Below are 25028 nucleotides of genomic sequence, written 5' to 3' on the forward strand. Positions count from 1 at the left end.
TCAAGTTAATGGGGTCGATGTTGTTTGGCACTCAAAATTTGTCAAAATATCCAAAATAAAGTCATAAAGGTTTGGAACGATATGAGAGCAGTAAATGATGACAGAATTATAATTTTTGAGTGAACGATCCCTTTTTTGCATTTAAACATTTTTTTTTTAAAAATACCATCATATGTATGAATTTAGGTGTTTTTTATTTTTGTAATTCTCTATATTTTTATTATATATGTTAAATTTTCTTTTTCTATAAAACAGTAAAAACACTAAAATATTTTTTTAAACTGAAATTATAAACAGCATTAACAAATATTGCTATATTGTGTAAATATGCATCATTTAAATAATATAGCTTATAATGTATTAATATAATAATTAATAATATTTTTAGTATATATGATGTTGTGTGTAATGTAAAATATTTTTATTTGTTCTATCAGTATGGTTTCTTATGGAAGCCCGTTTCCGCCACTGAATAAAAAATAAAAAATAATTTTTTTCTCATAATTGACTTTTTTTTCTCAGAACTGTGAGATATAAAGGCACAATTATGAGTTATAAAGTCAAAATTGCTAGATATACAGTTTATATTTCATAATTTTGAGAAAAAGTCAGAATTGTGAGTTTATATCCCACAATTCTGACTTTATTTCTCACAATTGCCAGTTTACATCTCGCAATTTTGAGAAAAAAGTCAGAATTTGGGAGATAAGTCGCAATAACCTTTTTTTTTATTCAGTGGTGGAAACAGACTTTCATAGTTTCTTGAAAATAATGTCACAATGCAAAAACAACAACATGAAGACTGAAAAACATGCTTGAATTGTTTAATATAAAATATTTTGTTAACACTTATTTTTATTTGTTAACATTATTTGAACTAAATTAGTTTACATGAACACTTCTACAGCATTTATTAATCTTATTAACGTCAATGTTAAAATGAATACACTGTGAATTAACACAAACAAAAAAATATTGTATATCTAATAACATGTCAAAAATAATTAAATCCTTATATATTGCTTATCGTTAGTTCTTGTTGGTTAATGCATGCACTAATGTTAACAAACAAGACTTTATTGTAAAGCATTTCCTAGTAAAGATGTAACAGATTTAAAACGCATTTATTTTATACTAAGTGTAGTTCAAGTCTATTAACATATTTACTAACATATCGCTTGAGACTAATATAAAGATTATTAAAATGCACAATGCAAGTCTTAATATTAAGCACTAAATGTTTTAATCGAAATGTTTGCTATCGATGAGGATTGTGTGGTCTTTAACTTAATATCTGTCTTTAAATGCAAAATATTTAAAGTGTACCTTAAGTATACTTGCAATAGTTCCACTTTAGCTAAATATACTCAAGTTGTGCACAATTAAAGTGCATTAAGTATAAAATTAGTTGTTCCAATTTAGCAGACTTTAACCAGTTTTGTATACTAAAAGTACAATTGCAAGATATTTTTATTAAGTACATACTATGTAAATGTATTTGTAGTATACTTCTCATTAAAAATGAATTTTAAATACATTTTAGTATATTTCTTTTGACATTGGGGTAAAATATCATTGTCAGATGATGTTGAAACATTGCTTGTTTAATTCTGTAAGTAGCATCCAGCTATTGTTTTCTCAAATAAATATGCTTCTGTTTCTTTCCAGTTACATTTTTAAAACATTTGACAGCCTAATCCAAGAATTGCTCAAAAAGAAATCGCTGAATCCAGTTTTAAAGCAGTAGTTCATCCAGATATTGATTAATCTAGAACACTGGTATATTTCACACACACACTGCAGTAGTATGGAAGTATAGTGTTCAGTTTTGTCTCTCGTGACTTTATCTCTGTTCATCCGTCACACATGCATTGTGTGTGTTTGTGTGTAATAATACATCACGTCTCTTTTCAAGTGATTTTGATAAAAACAGACGCCCAAACTGTTGAAACCGTCACTCTCTCACTCACTGGAAATTGATTAATGGTGTTTCTATCAGTGTCTCTATTGAAAATATTATCATTTATCACAGACGCCTCACTATGTGTGTGTGTGTGTGTGTGTGTGTGTGTGTGTGTGTGTGTGTGTGTGTGTGTGTTCCTCTCTCTCTCTCTGTCTCTGTTATGAGTGGCATAACTCACAGTCCTGTGTCTTCCTGTCATTCAAAGCCCCTGGTGGCCAATCAGAGCTGCAGGGGGAGCGAGGCTCCGCCCACACAGGCTCATATTTCAGCACTGAGTGTGATGCATCAACCTTCATCTCTCACATGTTTGTGATGCTCAGTCTGTTTTAAATGTAGGTTTTAAGTCTCAAATTGCAGAATTGAATGTGTAGCGCCCTGCGAAATCTGTTTTAAATTCCATTTCTTCCCATTCAATTTTTTTTTCTATTTTTTCTTTTTCTAGTTTCCTTTTTTAATGGATAATTAAATGTTAGTAATCAAAAAGCAATTTATTAAAAGTCTGGAAAAAAATGTTTTAATCAAATGAAAATCCAGCAATTTCTTTTCTTGGCAAACAAAGTGTTGCACATCAGAGGTTTACTGTTAAAAATTGTGATATTCTTTAAAAATTGTTTTTATAGTATTTTATTGTTATTGTTGCTTTGAGAAATAATGTTTTCCTGTACAATAGTACTATTTCTGTCACAATTTCTTCAAGTTAAGCCAATTTTTTTATTTGATTTATTAATCCAAAATTGGTCAAATGCTGTGACATTCTGCGCTATATATTAAATTACATTTTTATGACTTTATTTTGCATTCAGAACTGTCAGGATCTTTTTTCAAAATCACATACTAAAACTGGTCCCAAGTTATGCATCAAATAGCTATTATCCATCATAACAGCAGCCACAGTGTCTGAGTTTAAATAAAAATAAAAAAAATAAATAAATAAGCATTTTTACAGAATTCAATGTGTATTGCCCTGAGAAATCTGTTTTTTTATCTTTCCAAAATTCAAATTTTCCCCGTTTAAATTTTTTGGGATTTATTTTTTTCTTCTTTTTTTTTCTTTGTGAAATGTTCTAGATTTCCCTTTTAATGGTAAATTAAATGTTAGTCATCAAAAAGCATGTTTATTAATTAAAAAAAGCAATTTATTAAAAGTCTAGCGAAAATTAAATTTTTAGGGCAATATGAAAAGCTTTTCCCTCTTAAATTTTCTTCTTTTATTGTAATATTTCTGAAATCCATTTTAAGGGTTTAATTAAATTTTATTAATCAATTTATGATTTAATACAAATTTATTATCAAAAACTGTGTTAAATCAAAATCCAGGAATTCCTTTTCTTGGCAAACAAAGTGCTGCACATCAGAAAAACATTCAGTTTTGACTGTTTTATAAAATAGTGATTTAATCAAATGAAAAACCAGCTATTTCTTTTCTTGCTGCACAACAAAGGGTTAACTGTTAAAAATTGTGTGATATTCTTTAAAAATTGTTTTTATAGTATTTTATTATTATTATCGCTTTAAGATTTTTTTTTTTCTGTACAGTAGTAATATTTCTGTCACAATTTCTTCAAGTTAAGCCAATTTTTGATTTAATGTGTTCATTCAAAATTTGCCAAATTCTGTGACATTCTGCGTTATACATTAAATTAAAATTTTATGACTGAATTCCGTTGCGTTTTTTGCGTCGCAGAATTCATAGAGCCCTAAATCTGCATTAAAAACCATCAGGATCTTTCTCAAAATCACATACTAAAACTAAATCTCAACAGCGGCCACAGCCTCCAAACTCTTCTTATTTTAATATTTCTGGAATACGTTTTAAGTTTTAATTAAATTGTAATCATATTTAATACAATTTAATACAATTTTAATTTCAAAAACTGTATTAATTAAATGAAGGCATAAAACCATTTTATATAAATGAAAAACCAGCAATTCCTTTTCTTGCTGCACAACAGAGGTTTCCTGTTAAAAATTGTGTGATATTCTTTAATGTTTTATTATCGTTATTATTGCTTTGAGAAATACATATTTTCTGTACAATAGTAATTTTTCTATCACAATTTCTTCAAGTTAAACCAATTTTTGATTTGATTTATTCATCTAAATTTGCATTATACATTAATTTTTAAAGACTGAATTCCATTGCAATTTTTTTTTTCGACCACAGAATTCATAGAGCTCTAAATCTGCATAATCTAAGTCTGTTTTTTCTGAAGACAAGACAATAATTTTTACTCGTCTAGAAAACCCTTCTTGATTTAAGAATTTTTAGATATTTTGGCTGGAAACAAGACAAAAAACTAAGTAAAAAAAACATTTTTTGCAGTGCAAGAGTGCAAATGCGTTTTTAAAAGATTTTAAACTCAGACACTGTGGTCGCTGTTGGGATTTAGTTTTAGTATTTGATTTTGAGAAAGATAAAAATTAATAAAAATTAAAAATGTAATACACACTGCAAAAATTTTTATATAAAATTAGATTAGATTTTTTTAGATTAGATTAGATTAGATTTTTTTTGTCTTGTTTCCAGCCAAAATATCTACAAATTCTTAAATCAAGAAGCATTTTCTAGACGAGTAAAAATTATTGTCTTGTATTCAGAAAAAAAAAGTCAAAAAGAAGAGCATTTTTGCTTAAAACAAGCAAAATAATCAGCCAATGGGGTAAGAAAAATAATGTGGTTATGTCTGTTTGAATTTTTTTTTGAAAGATTTTTTTTTCTTACCCCATTGGCAGATTATTTTTCTTGTTCTAAGCAAAAACTCACTTAATTTTGACTTGTTTTTTTCTGAAAAATACTTTTTTGAGATATTTTGGCTGGAAACAAAGCAAAAATCTAAGTAAGAAAAGCATTTTTTACAAAAGTACAAATGGGTTTTTAAAAGACTTTTTAACTCTAGTTTTAGTATTTGATTTTGAGAAAGATCCTGAGAGTTTAGGCCTCTGAATTCTGTAATGTGGTTAAAAACGCCAACGGAATTCAGTCATAAAAATTTAATTTAATGTATTAATATTTCGTTTCCAGCCCAAATATCTACAAATTCTTAAATCAAGAAGCATTTTCTAGACGACTAAAAATGATTGTCTTGTTTTCAGAAAAAAAAACAGTCAAAATTATGCACGGTTTTGCCTGAAACAAGCTACATTATCTGCCAATGGGATAAGAAAAAACAAATATTGTTTTCTGTTCGAAATACGATTTTTCATCTTACCCCATTGGCAGATTATTTTTCTTGTTCTAAGCAAAAACTTAATTTTGACTTGTTTTTTCTGAAAACAAGAAAATGAATTACACTCATTTAGAAAATCCTTCTAGATTTAAGAATTTTCAGATATTTTGGTTGGAAACAAGACAAAAAACTAAGTAAAAAAAAAAGCATTTTTTGCAGTGCAAGAGTACAAATGTGTTTTTAAAAGATTTTAAACTCAGACACTATGGTCGCTGTTGGGATTTAGTTTTAGTATTTGATTTTGAGAAAGATAAAAATGAATAAAAATTAAAAATGTAATCCACACTGCAAAAAATGCTTTCTAGCTTAGATTTTTTTGTCTTGTTTCCAGCCAAAATATCTACAAATTCTTAAATCAAGAAGCATTTTCTAGACGAGTAAAAATTATTGCCTTGTATTCATAAAAAAAAAGTCAAAAAGAAGAGCATTTTTGCTTAAAACAAGCAAAATAATCAGCCAATGGGGTAAGAAAAATAATGTGGTTATGTCTGTTTGAATTTTTTTTTGAAAGATTTTTTTTTCTTACCCCATTGGCAGATTATTTTTCTTGTTCTAAGCAAAAACTCACTTAATTTTGACTTGTTTTTTCCTGAAAAATACTTCTTGATTTAAGAATTTTTAGATATTTTGGCTGGAAACAAAGCAAAAATCTAAGTAAGAAAAGCATTTTTTACAAAAGTACAAATGGGTTTTTAAAAGACTTTTTTAACTCTAGTTTTAGTATTTGATTTTGAGAAAGATCCTGAGAGTTTAGGCCTCTGAATTCTGTAATGTGGTTAAAAACGCCAACGGAATTCAGTCATAAAAATGTAATTTAATGTATAAGGCAGAATTTGGCAAATATTGGATGAATAAATCAAATCAGAAATTGGTTTAACTTGAAGAAATTGTGAAGTAAGAAAAGCATTTTTTGCAGTGTGTGTTTTAATTTTGGTGATGGAGCAGATCCATCACAATGTCAGAGATGTCTTGGCCCTTGTTAAGTATGTTGCTATATATTTGGGGTGGTTTTGTTGAGCAATGTGGCGGGACAGACGCTCCGATAGCGTGATCAAAGTCTGCGACTGTTGCTCTTTTGAAAGCGAGAAGGATGCGCTTTAGACGGAGCTGTTTGCCGAGCTTTGATGTGTGTGAGACTGTTTGCACTCTTAACCCAGCGACGGCCACCACCCAGATCTGTCCATTCACGTGGACAATGACCCGCCGTGAAGAGCAGCCCTTGTTGACCGTTCCGATCCAGCGGCACAAGGCCTCACTCGAGGATAAAGAGCGCAGGAGGCTCTGGAGAGGGGGATTAGCGCTCATTTAGGGCTGGGATTATTCTGGAGTGGATGGGAACGGACCGTGAGTTCAGACCCTCATATCACGGCTTTAATATTCATTCGTGTCACTGAATGAAGTTCGGGATATTTTAATAATGCAAAGAGTTTTTGCCGCTTAAAGCAGTGACGTTACGCACTTAAGCACATACTGTTTGTCAGTCATCTTAAAGTAGTTTGTTATCAACACAATGCACCTTTTCCAGAACCTTTTCCTTTTTTCAACTAGTTGCATCCTGGTTTATCACTAAACTAAACTGAGATTAATTTGACTTGCATCTTCTATAAAACTTTACAAAATCATTTGTGACCTTAAAGCCAATTAGTTTTTTCAGTATTTAGATTTGTTTGCATCCTCAGATTCCAGATTTTCAAATTGTTGCATCTCAACCGTCTCAAATATTTTCCTGGACATCAATGGAAAGCTCATTTATTTAACAAAAAATACACTGCAAGAAATGCTTTTCTTACTTAGATTTTTTTGTCTTGTTTCCAGCCAAAATATCTACAAATTCTTAAATCAAGAAGGATTTTCTAGACAAGTAAAAATTGTTGTCTTGTTTTCAGAAAAAAGTCAAAATTAACGAGACACTGCAGGTGAATAGGGTTAAAAAAAACTAATAGTTATCACTTTACTTGCTCAGTTTTTTTTTTTTGACTCATTTGTATTACAAGCTTTTTTAAATGTTAGGTTTAAATATACAAATGAGCCATTATTTAATTAAATATGTGCTAATTTGCGTACATTTCTAGTAGAAAAATCTAAAAACTGGATGAAGTCAGTTTCAAAATTCATGTTTAATTTTTTTTTTTTGACATATTAGAGTCATGTTTTTACAGAGGGAGTTTTGGGTCTCATTTTGTCACATAATTCAAAAAATACTTAGAACAGACAAGAACAATATAAAATGTATAAAATCAGGCAAATTATATATTAACAAATCCCTTTTTAAATTCTTCAGGATATAGCCGGAAAAAAAACTGTAAAGTTTGGTGTGTGTAAGTGCTACTGAAGTGGAGATTTATATCTCAGTCTAGGAGAAAAAACTCATGGCCTTTAAAAATATGGATTGTAATTGAAATCTATTGACACAAATAGATAAAGTGCCAAAAAAGAAAGACTTAACAGTGTATTTTGGGTGTTTTCTTTCCACTAGTCTGAAAAAAACACTTTATGAAAAACCAAAAATCCCAAAATCTCAAATTTGACAGGTGCATGAAACACTGTGTTTTTGCCTGCAGTGTCTGCCCTTAAGCACAAACTGTTTGTCAGTCATCTTAAAGTAATTTATCAACATATAATGCATGTTTTCCAGAAACCAGCTACTTTTTTTTCAACTAGTTACATGGAGAAGTCTTGGTTTATCACATTGTGTTGCTCCTGAGCAAACTAAATGTTAATTAACCCGTTGTTTGACTTGCATCTTCTGTAAAACTTTGCAAAATTATTTGTGACCCTGGAGCACAAACCAGTCTTAAGTATGCATTGTAATCATTAGGATATTAAGATCATGTTCCATACAGATATTTAGTAAATTTCCTACTGTAAATATATCAAAACTTAATTTTTGATTAGGAATATGTATTGCCAAGAACTTGTGATTTTCTCAATACTTTGATTTTTTTTTTTTTTTTGCATCATCAGATTCCAGATTTTCAAATAGTTGCATTTATAAATACAATATAAAAATACACTGCAAAAAATGCTGTTCTTACTTAGATTTGTTGTCTTGTTTCAAGCCAAAATATCTAAAAATTCTTAAAAAGAAGGATTTTTTAAACAAATAAAAATTATTGTCTTTATTTCAGGAAAAAAAAGGTAAAATTAAATGAATTTTAGCATTTTTAGCAGTGTACTTTTTGTTTTTTTGGTCCAGGGTCACATTTTTCCTTCTTTTTACTATATTCTGCTGTTTGTTTGATTCTGTTTTATTCTAGATTTATGAATGATATATTATACGTTTATCTGTTCAAGTCCTGTCATCCTAATTAATAAAGATCGAGCCTCATTGTTTTGTGCCAGATAAATACTTTAAGAATTGGAATTCCAAAATATAATTTGTGTTATTGTATAGTTAAATATTTAAGAAGTGCATTGTCCAATACAGTGTAGTTAATCTTTAATCCACTTCCCTACATTTAAGTGGACTCTAATTAATTGTGTTGAGGGACAAAAATAAATTCCGGTAAATTTCTGGAAACTTTCCAGGATTTTTTGGATACTTTCCAACAGTTTGTAGTTTCTGGAAATTTTCCGCCTCTTTGCAACCCTGTTTAGTTTAAATGTGTCTGTTTAAATTGAGTTTTTCACAAATAAATACTGGTTGTATTGCAAAAAAAAAATAATAAATATTGTCTGATAGTAAAAAATAAAGATAATTCTAGTTAAGATCAATTCTAATCAGATCAGATGTTTTGTGTCTGATAAATCCTGATTGGATTGCGAAAATTAAATGATATCACCTGATGGTTAACTATTTAAAGGTAATGACCAGTTCAGACTAGATAGTTTTGTTGTGTACAGTTGTTGCCAAAAGTTTTGAGAATTACATAAATATTGGAAATTGGAAAAGTTGCTGCTTAAGTTTTTATAATAGCAATTTGCATATACTCCAGAATGTTATGAAGAGTGATGAAGATGAATTGCATAGTCCTTCTTTGCCATGAAAATTAACTTAATCCCGAAAAAAACTTTCCACTGCATTTCATTGCTGTCAATAAAGGACCTGCTGAGATCATTTCAGTAATCGTCTTGTTAACTCAGATGAGAATGTTGATGAGCACAAGGCTGGAGATCATTATATCAGGCTGATTGGGTTAGAATGGCAGACTTGACATGTTAAAAGGAGGGTGATGCTTGAAATCATTGTTCTTCCATTGTTAACCATGGTGACCTGCACAGAAACAGGTGCAGTCGCATAAAGGCAAGGATATTGTGGCTACTAAGATTGCACCTAAATCAACAATTTATAGGATCATCAAGAACTTCAAGGAAAGGGTTCAATTCTTGTTAAGAAGGCTTCAGGGCGTCCAAGAAAGTCCAGCAAGCGCCAGGATGGTCTCCTAAAGAGGATTGAGCTGCGGGATCGGAGTGCCACCAGTGCAGAGCTTGCTCAGGAATGGCAGCAGGCAGGTGTGAGCGCATCTGAACACACAGTGAGGACAAGACTTTTGGAAGATGGCCTGGTGTCAAGAAGGGCAGCAAAGAAGCCACTTCTCTCCAAAAAAAACATCAGGGACAGATTGATCGTCTGCAAGAAGTATGGCGAATGGACTGCTGAGGACTGGGGCAAAGTCATATTCTCCGATGAAGCCTCTTTCCGATTGTTTGGGGCATCTGGAGAAGAAAAGGTGAGCGCTACCATCAGTCCTGTGTCATGCCAACAGTAAAGCATCCTGAGACCATTCATGTGTGGGGTTGCTTCTCATCCAAGGGATAGGCTCACTCACAGTTTTGTCCGAAAACACAGCCATGAATAAAGAATGGAACCAAAACACCCTCCAACAGCAACTTCTTCCAACAATCCGACAACAGTTTGTTGAAGAACAATGCATTTTCCAGCACGATGGAGCACCGTGCCATAAGGCAAAAGTGATAACTAAGTGGCTCGGGGACCAAAACGTTGACATTTTGGGTCCATGGCCTGGAAACTCCCCAGATCTTAATCCCATTGAGAACTTGTGGTCAATCCTCAAGAGGCGGGTGGACAAACAAAAAACCACTAATTCTGACAAACTCCAAGAAGTGATTGTGAAAGAATGGGTTGCTATCAGTCAGGATTTGGCCCAGAAGTTGATTGAGAGCATGCCCAGTCCAATTGCAGAGGTCCTGAAAAAGAAGGGCCAACACTGCAAATACTGACTCTTTGCATTAATGCCATGTAATTGTCGATAAAAGCCTTTGAAACGCATGAAGTGCTTGTAATTATATTTCAGTACATCACAGAAACAACTGAAACAAAGATCTAAAAGCAGTTTAGCAGCAAACTTTGTGAAAACTAATATTTGTGTCATTCTCAACACTTTTGGCCACGACTGTAATTAATTGTTTAAATGAGCAGTGTCTTAAGTGTTGAGCAGTGTGTGGTTTGGTAAAGTATTTGCACACTTGAAAACAGATGCACTTTGACCTGTGCTTGTACCACCTGTTAGATACAGACACTCAGGTCTGGACAGCTGGACACAGATCCAGGTGTGTATGTGTGTGAGAGAGAGAGAGGAAGGAAGTGTGAGTTGTGTTTTGTAAACACAGGTTCACAGAGGCAGGTGTGTGTCCGTATGTTCACTGTGATCTCATCGTGTTGATTTGAGCATCTGTGTGCATAATGTCTGTTTTAAATATAATAAATTATTATTTAAATGTAAGTAAAGTGTCTACTTTTAAGGTTTCAAAGACGTTTGTGGAGAATTAAATAATTTTCTAAATATTAAACCATTGTTATTCAGCTGTGCATGACTAGTCAAAAGTTTTTGAACAGCAGGATTTTTAATGTTTTTAAAGAAGTCTCTTCTGCTCTCCAAGCCTGCATTTGTTTGATCCAAAATACAGCAAAACAGTACAATTTTGAAATATTTGTACTATTTAAAATAACTGTTTTCTATTTTAATATATTTTAAAATCTAATTTATTCCTGTAATTTCAAAGCTGATTTTTTTAGCATCATTAAAATGCTCAAAAAACATTTATTATTATTATTATGTTGAAAGAATTTTTCAGGTTTCCATAACAAATAAAAATTCAGAAGAACAGCATGTATCTAAAATAGAAATCTTTTGTAACATTGTAAATGTCTTTATCATCTATTTTAATCAATTCAAAGGATCCTTGCTAAATAATTTCTTTCCCAAAAATGCTTTTTAAAAAATATACTGACTGCAAGCTTTTGAATGGTATAGTGTATATTGTTACAACGCTTTTTATTTCAGATAAATGCTGATCTTTAATTCATTCTATTCATCAAAGAATCCTGAAAAAAGTATTGTTTTAAAAATGTATAATAATAATAATAATAATCAGGAGTGTTTCTTTCTCAGCAAATCAGTTTATTAGAATGATGTCTGAAGGATCATGTGACACTGAAGACTAATGATGCTGAAAATTCAGCTTTGAAATCACAGTAATAAAGTACATTTTAAAATATATACAAATAAAAAAACAGTTATTTTAACTAGTAAAAATATTTCAGAACTTTACTGTTTTTGCTTGTACTTTGGATTTAAAAAAATACTGGATTGTTGAGCAGAAGAGACTTCTTTAAAAAAGAAATATCAAAAATCTCACTGTTCAAAAACTTTAAAGAACAGTGAGGTATTTTACTTTTCTAATACCCATTTTGGTTATTATTTGGTTGGTCATTATTATTATTTTGTAACTCATTGTTCAAGTTTGTAAAATGTGAATTACTGTCAATTAATGTGACACTAAAGAATTCAAAATATTGAACAATCGTTATTCAAAAATATGCAATGATTTTGTAAATATTTAACAATAATTATTCACAATTGTGCAGCAAAATTTTATATTAAATAATCATTATTTTAAAAAGTACCTTAGATTTTTTTTAAATATATTGAAAATTCTTTTTTCAAATAACATGCTGCAATAACTTTCTAAATATTTAACCATCCTTTTTTTTAAAAAATGTGTAAAAAAAAATGTAGTTCTTAGTTAATTTTGATTAATTAAATTGAGTAATTTTTAGTTTATGAATACTTTTATGCAGAACAGCATATGGAATAGTAACAAGTTTCTTGAAACTGTTGATCTCTTTTGGAGTCTCAGCACACATGGATGTGTTTGAGTTTGTGCTTTGCTCAGGGTCACTACTCTTTGCTCTCACACATATGCTCTGCTTTACTCAAAACATCTCATAGATAAACACACTGACCCTGAGAACATCACACACACACTGAAGCAGCTCAGATCCTCAGAGAAGGAGCACATTTTTAAGCATCAGTACCTTGATGTCCAGATTTAAGTGTCATGCTTGTGTATGTGTGTGTGATTTTCCTGAACCACGTGTGTATGGTGGTCAGAATGTTGTTTGTTTTGACGCTGCACTGACTCTTTTCGGGAGTTTGTGTTCCGTTCACTCGAGTGTTCTGGAACCCCGGACCGCTCCGGGCCAGCAGGGTCTCCATGGCGACAGTGTCCCCTCCCACTACACACTTGCTCCGCCCATCAGTGGCATCATCTGTCAGTCATGATACTGACTCACTGTTCATCTACGACATGAAAAGTGTCTCTCTGTATGTTGTGGATGATTATTGATCAATTTACATGTTTACTGATGAACACCTTTCTTAATCAAATAAATAGTTTTCTAAATATTTCATGGGTTGTTAATGTAGCGTGGCATTTTTATAAAAGCTTGTTTTCATCAGTGAATAAAAAACATTACGACTTACCGCACAATTCTGGCTTTTTTCTAGGAATTGCGAGTTATAATCTCACAAATGCGAGTTATAAACTCAGAATTCCGAGATATAAACTTACAATTGAAAGTTATAAAGTCAGAATTCTGAGATGTAAACACGCAATTGCAAGTTATAAAGTCAGAATTTCAGTGTCCAGTGGTGTGACGTAATGTCCAATAATGTGCTGTATTGTCCAATGGTGTGACATAATGTCCAGTGTTGGGACGTAATGTCCAGTGGTGTGACGTAATGTCCAGTGGTGTGAGCCTGGTTTCTCCCAAGGTTTTTTTTCTCCATTTCTGTCACCTGTGGAGTTTTGGTTCCTTGCCGCTGTCGCCTCTGGCTTGCTTAGTTGGGGACATTTTCCAGCGATATCGTATACTATTTGAACTGAACTGACGATGATATCACTGAATTCATTGATGAACTGCCTTTAACTGAAAATTGATTGTTACAATAATGCGTTACTTACACACTATTGTGCTGTTTAAATACTGTGCAGTTGCTTTGACACAATCTGTATTGTAAAAGGCGCTATATAAATAAAGGTGACTTGACTTGACTTGACGTAATGTCCAATGGTGTGACGTAATGTCCAGTGGTGTGACGTAATGTCCAGTGGTGTGACGTAATGTCCAATGCTGTGACGTAATGTCCAATGCTGTGACGTAATGTCCAGTGGTGTGACATAATGTCCAGTGTTGTGACGTAATGTCCAGTGGTGTGACATAATGTCCAGTGTTGGGACGTAATGTCCAATGATGTGACGTAGTGTCCAATAATGTGCTGTATTGTCCAATGGTGGGACGTAATGTCCAATGGTGTGACGTAATGTCCAGTGGTGTGATGTAATGTCCAGTAGTGTTAAGTAATGTCCAGTGGTTTGGTGAGACATAATGTCCAATGGTGTGACATAATGTCCAATAATGTGCTGTAATGTCCAATGGTGTGACGTAATGTCCAATAATGTGCTGTAATGTCCAATGGTGTGACATAATGTCCAGTGGTGTGACCAATGGTCTGACGTAATGTCCAGTAGTGTTAAGTAATGTCCAGTGGTGTGGTGAGACATAATGTCCAATGGTGTGACTTAATATCCAATGGTGAGATGTATTGTCCAATGATGTGACGTAATGTCCAGTGGTGTGACGTAATGTCCAATAATGTGTTGTATTGTCCAATGGTGTGACGTAATGTCCAATAATGTGTTGTATTGTCCAATGGTGTGACGTAATGTCCAATAATGTGCTGTATTGTCCAATGGTGTGACATAACGTCCAGTGCTATGACATAACGTCCAGTGGTGTGACGTAATATCCTATGGTGTGACGTAACGTCCAGTGCTGTGACGTAACGTCCAGTGCTGTGACGTAACGTCCAGTGCTGTGACGTAACGTCCTATGGTGTGACATATTGTCCAGTGGTGTGACACACATAAAAAAACACAGATTTGTTTTTATCTTAAAATTCAGCAGTTTTGAACGGATGACAGCAAAGTTTGTCTGGAAATTGTCCAACATGCTATTTGTATATTATGCTATTTGTATATTATGAATAGTTTTTTTTTTTCTTAATTTTTGCTATGTCATACCATAGGACAATTTTATGGTACAGTTCAATAAAAATGTAAAAAAAAAAAAAAGATGAAAGTTAGTGACCCTTTATATTTTCTCGAAGATCAGACTTAAAACTACATAAATATATGCATTTTATCTTCAAACTCTCAACTACCCAAATAATCATGTGCTGCAGTATTTTTTTTTTCAAATATTGAATAGTCAGTATTCAAATAATGTGATGCAATAATTTTCTAAATATTAAAAAAACAATGCAAATCACTTAAAATGGATGTAATGTGATGAGTGTGGGTTGTTAATTAATTTTTAAACAATTTTAAATTTTTAATAATGTGTGTGTTTTTGTCTGTCAGTGTGGTGAAGGTCCTCCTGGAGGCCGGTGCCGATCCGAACCTGGGCGACGACTTCAACAGTGTGTACGAAACGGCTCGAGAGAAGGGTGTTCACTCGTTAGAGGGTGAGACATCTACATGTGCTTCATCACCATTATCATCATCATCAGTGATATCTATAAACCCATCCACACACATGTAAACACAGCAGGAGTGTGTGTTATTACACAGATCAATTTTAACATGCTCATTTGTGGCGTTTGCATATCGGCACTCGATTTATTTAGCAGCGTGTTGTTTGTAAGTGTTTTCAATCTCACGCACACACACACACACACACACACACACGTCATATCTGGCTGCTGTATGTATATTACTCACATTTGTTTTGTTGGCAGTTTTTTGGTCTTGAAGGAGCATCTTTCCCTGAAGCACCATGATGAATGAGTGTATGTGTGTTTGTGTGTGTGTGTGTGTGTGTGTGTGTGTGTGTGTGTGTGAGGAATATGAGAATATTCCAGCAGGCTGTGTGTGTGTGTGATGGATCGCCAGGCTCTGGTCGTCTGACGGTTTATTGGGTTTTGTTGTGATTATCTGGCTCTTAGACATTAGTTACCCATGACGACCCGCCTGACAGCAGCCCAGAGAGAAAATATGTTTCTGCACACGGACAGAAGAAAAACACTGTTGCTGCTTTATGATTTATTTGCACGCGTCTGCGCTGAGAATAATTGCGCGCTTTATGTGAGCGCTTTTACATGCGTTTGTGCTTAATTCAAGCGGTTTGTCTTATTTTTAAGAACGCCGTTGAATGTCGTCAGCCTCTTCTCCTTTATTTTTACCGTCAGTCTGTGTGTCTCTGTGAGTGTTTTCTTCAAAAGCTACATTTTTATTGCAGAATCAGTGTGGAATAAATCAAATAAAAATAACATGTGAATACCTCAAATGGAGGAAATGTGTAGCCTTAAAGACCCTGTGAAATCACTCAGTTTTTCCTGTTTCCTGCTGGAGAGGAAGTTGTGGGGATCTTTTTTGCTTCATGAATGTCTTTGAGGACTGGATGATATTTTGAGCAATTTTTTGTATTAACAATCACTACAAATGTTAAATGTTTATTTGCAAAAAATAATTAAAAATATTTATTTTTATAAAAATATTAATAAATAAAATGAACTGTGAAATTGTGCATAGAAGTGAAATTTTTTCATCAGCATAACATATATGTTAGTAGTTTGAATTATGCAATTAGATTTTAATCTAAAAGAAACATTAATTGCGATCAACAATCGTCTAAATTTATTTTAAATGTAACTGTAATGTAAAAACATGAAATGAAATGTATTTCAGTCTATTTGTATTATTGACTGCGTAAATTGTTGCAGTTTCCTCCCGTGTGATGGCATTTGATATATACTATTATTATTGTCAATTTCCATGAGTATATATTTATATTTGAGCTCAAAAGTACAGACTTAAACTGTCAATCTGAATTCATAAGCTCTTAAACATAAACAAAAATATTTCAAATAAAATTAGAAATTGCCAATCAGCAAAATATATTTTAAATGTAAATAAATTATTATATTAATTAAAAACATGAATTATGCCATTAATGTATTTCAGTCTTACTGCGAAATTATTATAGTTTCCTCACATGATGAAATCTATTATTATTGTCATTTTCCATGAGTATATATTTATGTTTGAGCTCAAAAGTACAGACTTAAACTGTCAATCTGAATTCGTGAGCTCTTAAACATAAACAAAAATATTTTTTTATTTTTTATTTCATTAAATGAAATTACTGTTTGGCATAAAATTGGAAATTGCCAATCAGCAAAATATATTTTAAATGTAAATAAATATTATTAATTAAAAACATGAATTATGCAATTAAATGTATTGTATTTGTATAGTTTATTTGTAAAAACATAACTTTTTAACGATTTTCAAAAATAATGTTTTTTTGTGCATTAATCTCATTCAAACAGCAGTTATTTTGATATAAAGTGAAAATAACTAAATATACAGCTAAATAACACAATAAAAACATGATAACATAATAAAAAACATGATTTTTGAACATTAAAAAAACAAAGTTGTCCATTTTTGCAAGTAAATTCTTCATTTGCGTATTTGAGTTTAAAAATACAGACTTGATCAAAAATCTTATTATTGTCATTTTCCATGAGTATATGTTTATTTGCAAAAGCAACTCCTTTTTTAACTATTTTCAATAATTTTCTATGTTTTTTTTTATTGTGCATTCCAATTAATCTCAAAGTAAAAAATAACAGCTAAATAACACAATAAAACACAATAAAAAAACATGATTTTTGAACATTTTAAAAAATTAAGATTTTGCATATTTGAGCTTAAAAATACTTGATATAAAAGACACAAAACTCTCATTCTGAATTCATAAGCTCTTAAACATAAACAAAAATATTTCAAATAAAACGAGATGAGAATGATGCGAAATGTCTGGTGGCCGATCCAAAAGAGCAAGAGAACTATGTTAAACGTTTAATTTTTTGTGTAAAATAACTGAGCTGGTCTTTATTATTGTTAAAAAATAACGATGAACCACATTTGTTTTAAATAAGGGAAACCTTATTTATTTGGGTTACAACGCAAGTATAATCTAGACTTCGTCGTCTTCATTTTGTTAATAAGAGTTAGATGTTTAATAACTGCACATTTTCCATTGTACTACTTTGTGACTGATCTGTTTTAATAATAATGAACCACAAACTGCGTTTTAAAAGTGGAAATCCGTTTTATTTGCGTTACAAATTTTATTAACAGAGTAAAACTTGAGTTTCATATTAATTCATGTTAATAATAATAATGAGACACAAAGGGTAAAATACATAGGCTTTTTAATTTTTATGTTACAGCGCGGTATTACAAGTCAGTTTATTCTTCTTTAAGTTTTATGTATATTGAATCAACCTTAAGCATTAGTTTTAATACACTAAAAGATGACGAAGTATGAGACTGCGACATCGTTGCTGCTGTTTCTCGGTTTCTTTGTAATAGCTGTGTACGGACGTGTAAGTTTACAAGCTTAAAAGTTTATAAGATAAAAATTGAAATGACTTACACAGTCATAAACTCCAGGTCTGCTTCCTTATCCGACTGATCCGCCAGCTCACGGCTCAGTCTATTTTTATTTTATTTGGGCTTCAAGAAAAAATCAGAAATGTGTTTTGTGCAATGTTGACTGGTGTATTTTTAATCTTCAGTGACGGATGCGGTGACGTCACGTGACAATTGTTGCTTTATTGTCATTGCTTTTTTTTTTTTCCAATGAATTTTAATGAATATTCGAATTAATAAAAATAGTTTTAGCTCTTTTTTTGTTATAAATTGTAACATTTATTTAATTTTAACACCGCATCCCCATTTTTTCTTTAGCTCCCGCGGTAATGTGTGTGATTGAATCCAAGTGTTTTTCAGTGTGTGTTTGTCTGTGTTCACGACACACGATTACAGTTCTGTCACTGACCTGCTTGATTCGAGATCATCTGTAAGGCGAGCTGATCTTGATCTTGTTGGTTTGTCTCTGTCAGTGCTGGTGAGCCGTGAGGACGAGTTCAGCAATCGCCTCAGCAGCCGCGCTTCTTTCCGGGGCTGTTCTGCTCTGCATTACGCCGCGCTGGCCGACGACCTGCGGACCGTCCGGATGCTGCTGGACGCAGGTGAGGTCACATGACCCTCAGAACACACACACATTAAAGAGACACCCATGATGGAGGGCTGATCTGAGAGTTTTTAAATGTGAACTAGATAAAAAAAATTTTTTTAGGTTGACTTGAGAAAGTTTAAAGCAGCTGTAAAAGCTTAAAGTTTTGAACTTTATATAGATAGATTAGATGATAAGCATGTTCCTGGCATGATTAGCAAGTTGCTAAAATGTTTCTAGCATGGTGATTCATTCATAAAGAGTCACTTGCCTTGTTCCTGACTGAATCTTTTGGAATGAATCGGTTGCATGAATAATTCAACGACTCACTCTTTTAACACACAAAACGAGATTTCAAATAAGATTTTATTACATAAAATGACTAAAGTGTCCAGTACATCTGAAAATTAACAATTACCTAAATTTATTTTAAATTCAAATAATTATATTAACTAGCAGTACACATTATAAGTTACATAATAAAATTACTTCTTCCAAGTAAATAGTAAAGTAACGCATTACTTTTTAATTGACAAGAAAATATCTGAGTTACTTTTGCAAATAAGTAAAACCAGTTCCTTTTCCCTCCATTTATTGATTAAAAGCTCTCCTGTCCCCATGTTGAGAGAAATTTGGAGTAAGAGTAGTTCTAGAAAAAATGTGAACATGCATTAATTCATCTCACTCACTAAAACACACATACAGTGTTCTTCATAATGAATAAAAACACTGAAATGCAATTCAGAATATGATGCAAACCTGCAATAATTAAATATGTTAAGTAATACAATATATTTTATGTAATTAAATACCATTTTATTAACCAGCGTCTTTGCTTCTGACCTTTACTGATCCAATGCAAACCTACTAATAAGCAAAAATGACTCAATAGAACGAACATGTTTTTCTTTTCTTGAACTTTATTCTTCTGCGGTCTGCTGTACAGACATGTATTTATTTTTCCTTCAGCCTGAGGCTTTTGGTGTGAGAGAGCTTCTACATTTGACAAAAATAGAACTTTTTATATTAAAAACAAACAAGCAAGCCCTGCCCAGATTTAAAAAGTAACACAAAAGTAGCGCAACGCATTACTTTGCATGAAAAGTAACTAAGTAACGCAATTAGTTACTTTTTTAGGGAGTGACTCAATATCGTAATGCATTACTTTTAAAAGTAACTAGTAACATGAATTTAAGAACTCACATTTTACTAATGAATATAATTTATTTAAGTTTATTTTAAACAATAAAAAATATTTATTTGATATTATTTTATTCGTAATCATTTTTATAATTTTTATAAATTATATATTAATTAGTAACACGTCTAAAACAGGATTTAGTTTTAAATCTCATTTAATTTTTTTTTAAATTCATGTTTCAGTATTCAAAATATTATTTATAAGAGTGCATTTTTTAAGCTGAATAAATACGCTTTCCATTGATGTATAAAATCAGAAATCTGAGGGTGCTACGGTAGGAATTGATGATGATCTTTACCTAATATCCCAATGTTTTTTATCATAAAAGTACATTTTTGCTATTGCAGCAAATACACCCGTGCTACTCAAGACTGGTTTTGTCCTCCAGGGTCACATATGTTCGTATAAATGCTGCTTTAGATGCTGTTTCTGCAGTGTAAAAATGGATTTTGTTGACTTAGTTTTCATTTGACTGGTAACAGTGTGTCATTATTCTAAATTTATTGATTAAATGTAAGAATTCGACTTTAAAGATGATGCATACATCTAATAAGGGTGGAAAAAAATGCCCTGATGAAGGTAAACAGTAAGTTTTATTCTTCATATCTATTGATCTAAGCTAGTGGTTCTCAAAATTTTTTACAGTGGCGTTCCCCTGGGGCATTTTACATTATTCGGAGTACCCCCACAATATTTAAACTGATTAACACATGAGTTTTACCTTTTATAGAGGCATCTCATATGTCATATTCTTAACATTCTATTAAGTGTATTAATAACTTGTGACCCTGGAGCACAAAAATAGTCTTAAGTAGCACAGGTATATTTGTAGCAATGGCCAAAAATACATTTTATGGGTCAAAATGATATATATTTTTTCTTTTGTGCCAAAAATCGAATGTTCTATGAATATTTTTGGTAAGTTTCCTACCATAAATATATCAAAAGTTAATTCTAATTAGTGCTATGCATTGCTAAGAACTTCATTTTCAACTTTAAAGGTGATTTTCTCAATATTTAGATTTTTTTGCAACCTCAAATTGCAGATTTTCAAATAGTTTTATCTCAGACAAATATTGTCCTATCCTAACAAACCATACACAAGTGGAATACACCATTTCAGATGACGTATAAATCTCAATTTAAAAAATGTACCCTTATGTACAGGGTCACATATACTAAAAAAGCAATAAATGATTCAATTAAGTGATTAGCCAATAAGATATATTGTATGGGGCAAAATTATATATTTTTTAAAATGGTAAAGATAATGTTCCATAAATATTTTTGGTAAGTTTCCAACCGTAAATATATCAAAACTTAATTTCTAATAGTAATATGCATTGCTGTTAGGTTCTTGGGTGTGTCAGTGAAGAATAACAACGTTAATTTTGAGGCATTTATATTTGTTATGCAGTATTAGATTTTATTTAAAGAATGTATACACCAAATTTGAAAAAATGGCACAATCTAATAATAATGATTAATTTTTATAGCACTTTTCATGCATAAAGTGCTTCACAGGCATGAATATAAGATAATCAAAACTTTCAACAAGTATCACTTGTACAAATACAATAAAAACAATTACATAACTACACAGGGAAAAAAAAGTATAAGCAAATCTAAGCATTAAAAATAAGTCAGATAAAAACATGCAAAATTGCACACACTTCACAAACTATTATGCACATAAGCAACTTTAAAGAGGCATGTCTTAACACGCTTTTTAAAGACATGAATATTAGTGGACTTTAACTTTATTTGGAAGACAATTCCACATTTTTGGAGCATAGTGACTAGAAGAAGTCCTGCCAGATCTCTTAAAGGAGTAGTTCACTTCCAGAACAAGGATGAACAGATACTGTAGTCACCCTCTCGTCATCCAAGATGTTCATGTCTGTCTTTTCTCAGTCGTAAAGAAATGGTGTTTTTTCATGAAAACATTTCAGGATTTCTTTCCATATAATAGACTTCTATGGTGCCTCAGAGTTTGAACTTCCAAAATGCAGTTTAAATGCAGTTTCAAAGGGCTCTAAACGATCCCAGCCGAGGAAGAAGAGTCTTATCAAGCGAAACGATGGGTTATTTTCTAAAAACATTTACAACTTACATACTTTTTAATTTCAAATGCTCGTCTTGCTGAGCTAGACAAGACAAGCATTTGAGATTAAAAAAAGTATATAATTTTTTTTTTTTTTTTTTTTTTTTCAGAAAACAACCCATCGTTTCGCTAGATAAGACCCTTTTTCCTCAGCTTTGAAACTGCATTTAAACTGCATTTTGGAAGTTCAAACTCGGGGCACCATAGAAGTCCATTATATGGAGAGAAATCCTGAAATGTTTTCCTTAAAAAACATAATTTCCTTACGACTGAAGAAAGACAGACATGAACATCTTGGATGACAAGGGGGTGAGTACATTATCTGTACATCCTTGTTCTGGAAGTGAACTACTCCTTTAAGATTTACTGTGTAATGTTAAAAGTAAAAATCTAGTAAAAAATGGTAAAAATGTAACATTTTATAGCCTTGCCAATAGAACGAATGCCTGTTAGCAAATACTGCATCACTTTGCTTTGTAGTCAAATGGGCCTGGGTTAAAAAATTGCATTTTTAATGGGTTTCAATTTGGACATTTTTGTCCTTAAGGTCCTGACTGAGTACTTTTTTTTTTTTTTTTTTTTGAAGGAAATGAGGGTGAAACATTAAAATGTCAATAAAAATAAACACCAGAGCCAAAATGTATGCATTAAGCATTAACACAGGCACACTTATAACAAAAAACAAAAATGTCATGTGCACACTGCTGGTGTGGATGCAAGAGATAAGGTAACGGCATTTCCATTTTCCTATTGTATAATAAAAGTGCCGTTTTGCTTGTCAGAAATACATGCTCGGTTTTAATGTGTCTTTAAATTGGGGTAGAATTAAACGAATGGCAAAGCTCAGCATTTCGTAGCCCCTTCCGTACCCCCCAGTGTTCACCTGCTGGAGCAGAAAACAGGTGAAAAAGTTGAGCGTCTGCGTTTGATGTAATATAGAGCATCAGCGCTCTCTTCCTGTTAGCCTGAGGCCGGCCAGCTTAACCTTTGACCTCTGGAGTAAAGACACTGTGGCTTATGTGACCCGCACATGAGAGGTGACAGGAAGGTGTAATGTGATTTACAGGAGTGTGTTATTATAGCCGCAGGGCACACACACACACACACACACAGGCTGTGTCTCCGTCTGATGTCTGATGTGCGCTTACACACTCACTTTAAGCATCAACACTTCCTATAAATCTCTGGATGTTTTTGGGGCAGATGCATTTTCAGATTGAAGTGACAGAAATGAGCCGAAACAAAGAACGAAATCGCTCGTTTTGATGCCGAGAAATTCGATTACGGCATTTGGAGCGCATTACCCAGAAGCCTTAGTGGAGCTCGGCCACGCCCCCTCAGACAGAGCAGCGCCGCGCGTCCCGCCGAGGTGTATCTATCAGGCCGATGACGACATCAGTGTGAGACAGACTAATGCAATGAGAACCAGACGAGCGCATTACAGTCCATCCGTCTGTCTGTGTGCTGGACCTACATCAAATCACAATTAACTCTCTTCATTCATGAGCCATTCATGCATTATTCTGGAGAAAAATTATGTTTGCCTTTTATGTTTCATTTAAATATAATGACTGCTTTTCTGATTTAATTGAACTGTTTTACCAAATGTGTTTTTACGCTGGAGTAATATTGTGTAATATGCTCTTGTGTGCTTCTCGTAAGCGGTATTATTCTGCCATTGATTTCTAATGAGCTGTTCCAATTAACAGTGAGGTTTAAGATGCTGACTATGAAGATAGGCGACAAAGCAGATGACCTTTATTGTTTTTAGATCATGATTTTTATTTTAAATATATTAATTATTATAATAAATTGTAATACATATTTAATTTTATTTTATTTTATTTTCAAATACAAATTGTGCCAAGGAATGACTCTGAGTTTGTTTTTAAGAAAAACTGAAGACTGATGGAAAAAAAAAAAAAAAAAGTTTTTCTTAAAAAGCAGTAATCATTTCTTGGCACAATTTGTATTTAAAAATCAAATCAAACCAACTCAAATAAAATAAAATAAAATACAATCAAATAAAATTAAATTAAAATTAAAATAAAAAAAATGATATATTGTATTATTTTTTTTAAATAATTCCTATTTGACAAAAAAAAATATATATAAAATAATATATATATATATATATATATATATATATATATATATATTCATATATATATATATATATATATATATATATATATAATAAATATATAATTGTTATACATAATTCATTTTATATATATTTATGTACTTATAAAATTATATAAAATATCATATTATTAAAATCAATTAGTATATGAGTAATAAAAAAAAAAAAAATATATATATATATATATATATATATATATATGAAAATAACTCAACATACAGCCATTATTGTCAACAAAAGTGAGCACACCCTAAGTGAACTTGTCCAAAGTATCAATATATTTTGTGAGCACCATTGTTATCTGGCACTGCTATAATCATCCTGGGCATGGAGTTGATCAGAGCTGCAGGTTGTTGCCGTGATCCTCTTCCACTCCTCTATAATGGCATCACGGAGCTGCTGGACGCTAGACACATGGTGCTTCTCCACCTTACGCTTGAGGATGCCCCACAGGATCTTAATAGGGTTCAGGTCTGGAGACATACTTGTCCGCCCCATCACCTTCACCTTCAGTTTCCTCATGTTCTGCTTCAGAATGTACAGTGCATAATGGAATCCATGTTTCCCTCAATGAACTGCAGCTCCTCAGAACCAGCAGCACTCATGCAGCTCTAGACCATGATGACTGTAGACCTCACCAGGGCATCGCCACACATGCTGGACACCATCTGAGCCAAATAAGCTTATCTTAAAGTCTCATCAGACCACAGGACATGCTTCCAGTAATTCATGCTCTTGGTTGTCTTCAGCAAACTGTTTGCGGGCTTTCTTGTGAGCCAGCTTCAGATGAGGCTTCCTTCTGGGATGACGCCTATGCAAACCGACTTGTTGCAGTGTGCAGCGTGTGGTCTGAGCACTGACAAGCTGACCTTCTACTTCTGCAACCTCTAAAGCAATGCTGGCAGCACTCATGCATCTGTTTTTTGAAGTCAGGTTCTGCATCTGACGCACAGAACGAGTGCTCATCTTTGTTAACCAACCCTTGCAAGGCCTTTTCAGAATGGAACCCATCTTGGAAAACCTCTGTATGACCCTGACCACTGTAGTGTAACTCACT

General features: G+C 32.4%; 1 protein-coding gene across 1 annotated transcript in view; it reads left to right on the plus strand.

Annotated features, from left to right (window-relative positions):
* Positions 1 to 25028, plus strand: part of clpb (ClpB family mitochondrial disaggregase) — a 58929-nt gene that overhangs the window by 10851 nt on the left and 23050 nt on the right. The window contains exons 4-5 of the mRNA XM_073818096.1: positions 14857 to 14960; positions 18411 to 18539. Of these exons, the coding sequence (XP_073674197.1) occupies positions 14857 to 14960; positions 18411 to 18539 (233 nt within the window). The remainder of the gene's footprint in view (positions 1 to 14856; positions 14961 to 18410; positions 18540 to 25028) is intronic.

Source organism: Garra rufa, chromosome 14 (genome assembly GCF_049309525.1).
Source record: "Garra rufa chromosome 14, GarRuf1.0, whole genome shotgun sequence".
Lineage (NCBI taxonomy): Eukaryota > Metazoa > Chordata > Actinopteri > Cypriniformes > Cyprinidae > Garra > Garra rufa.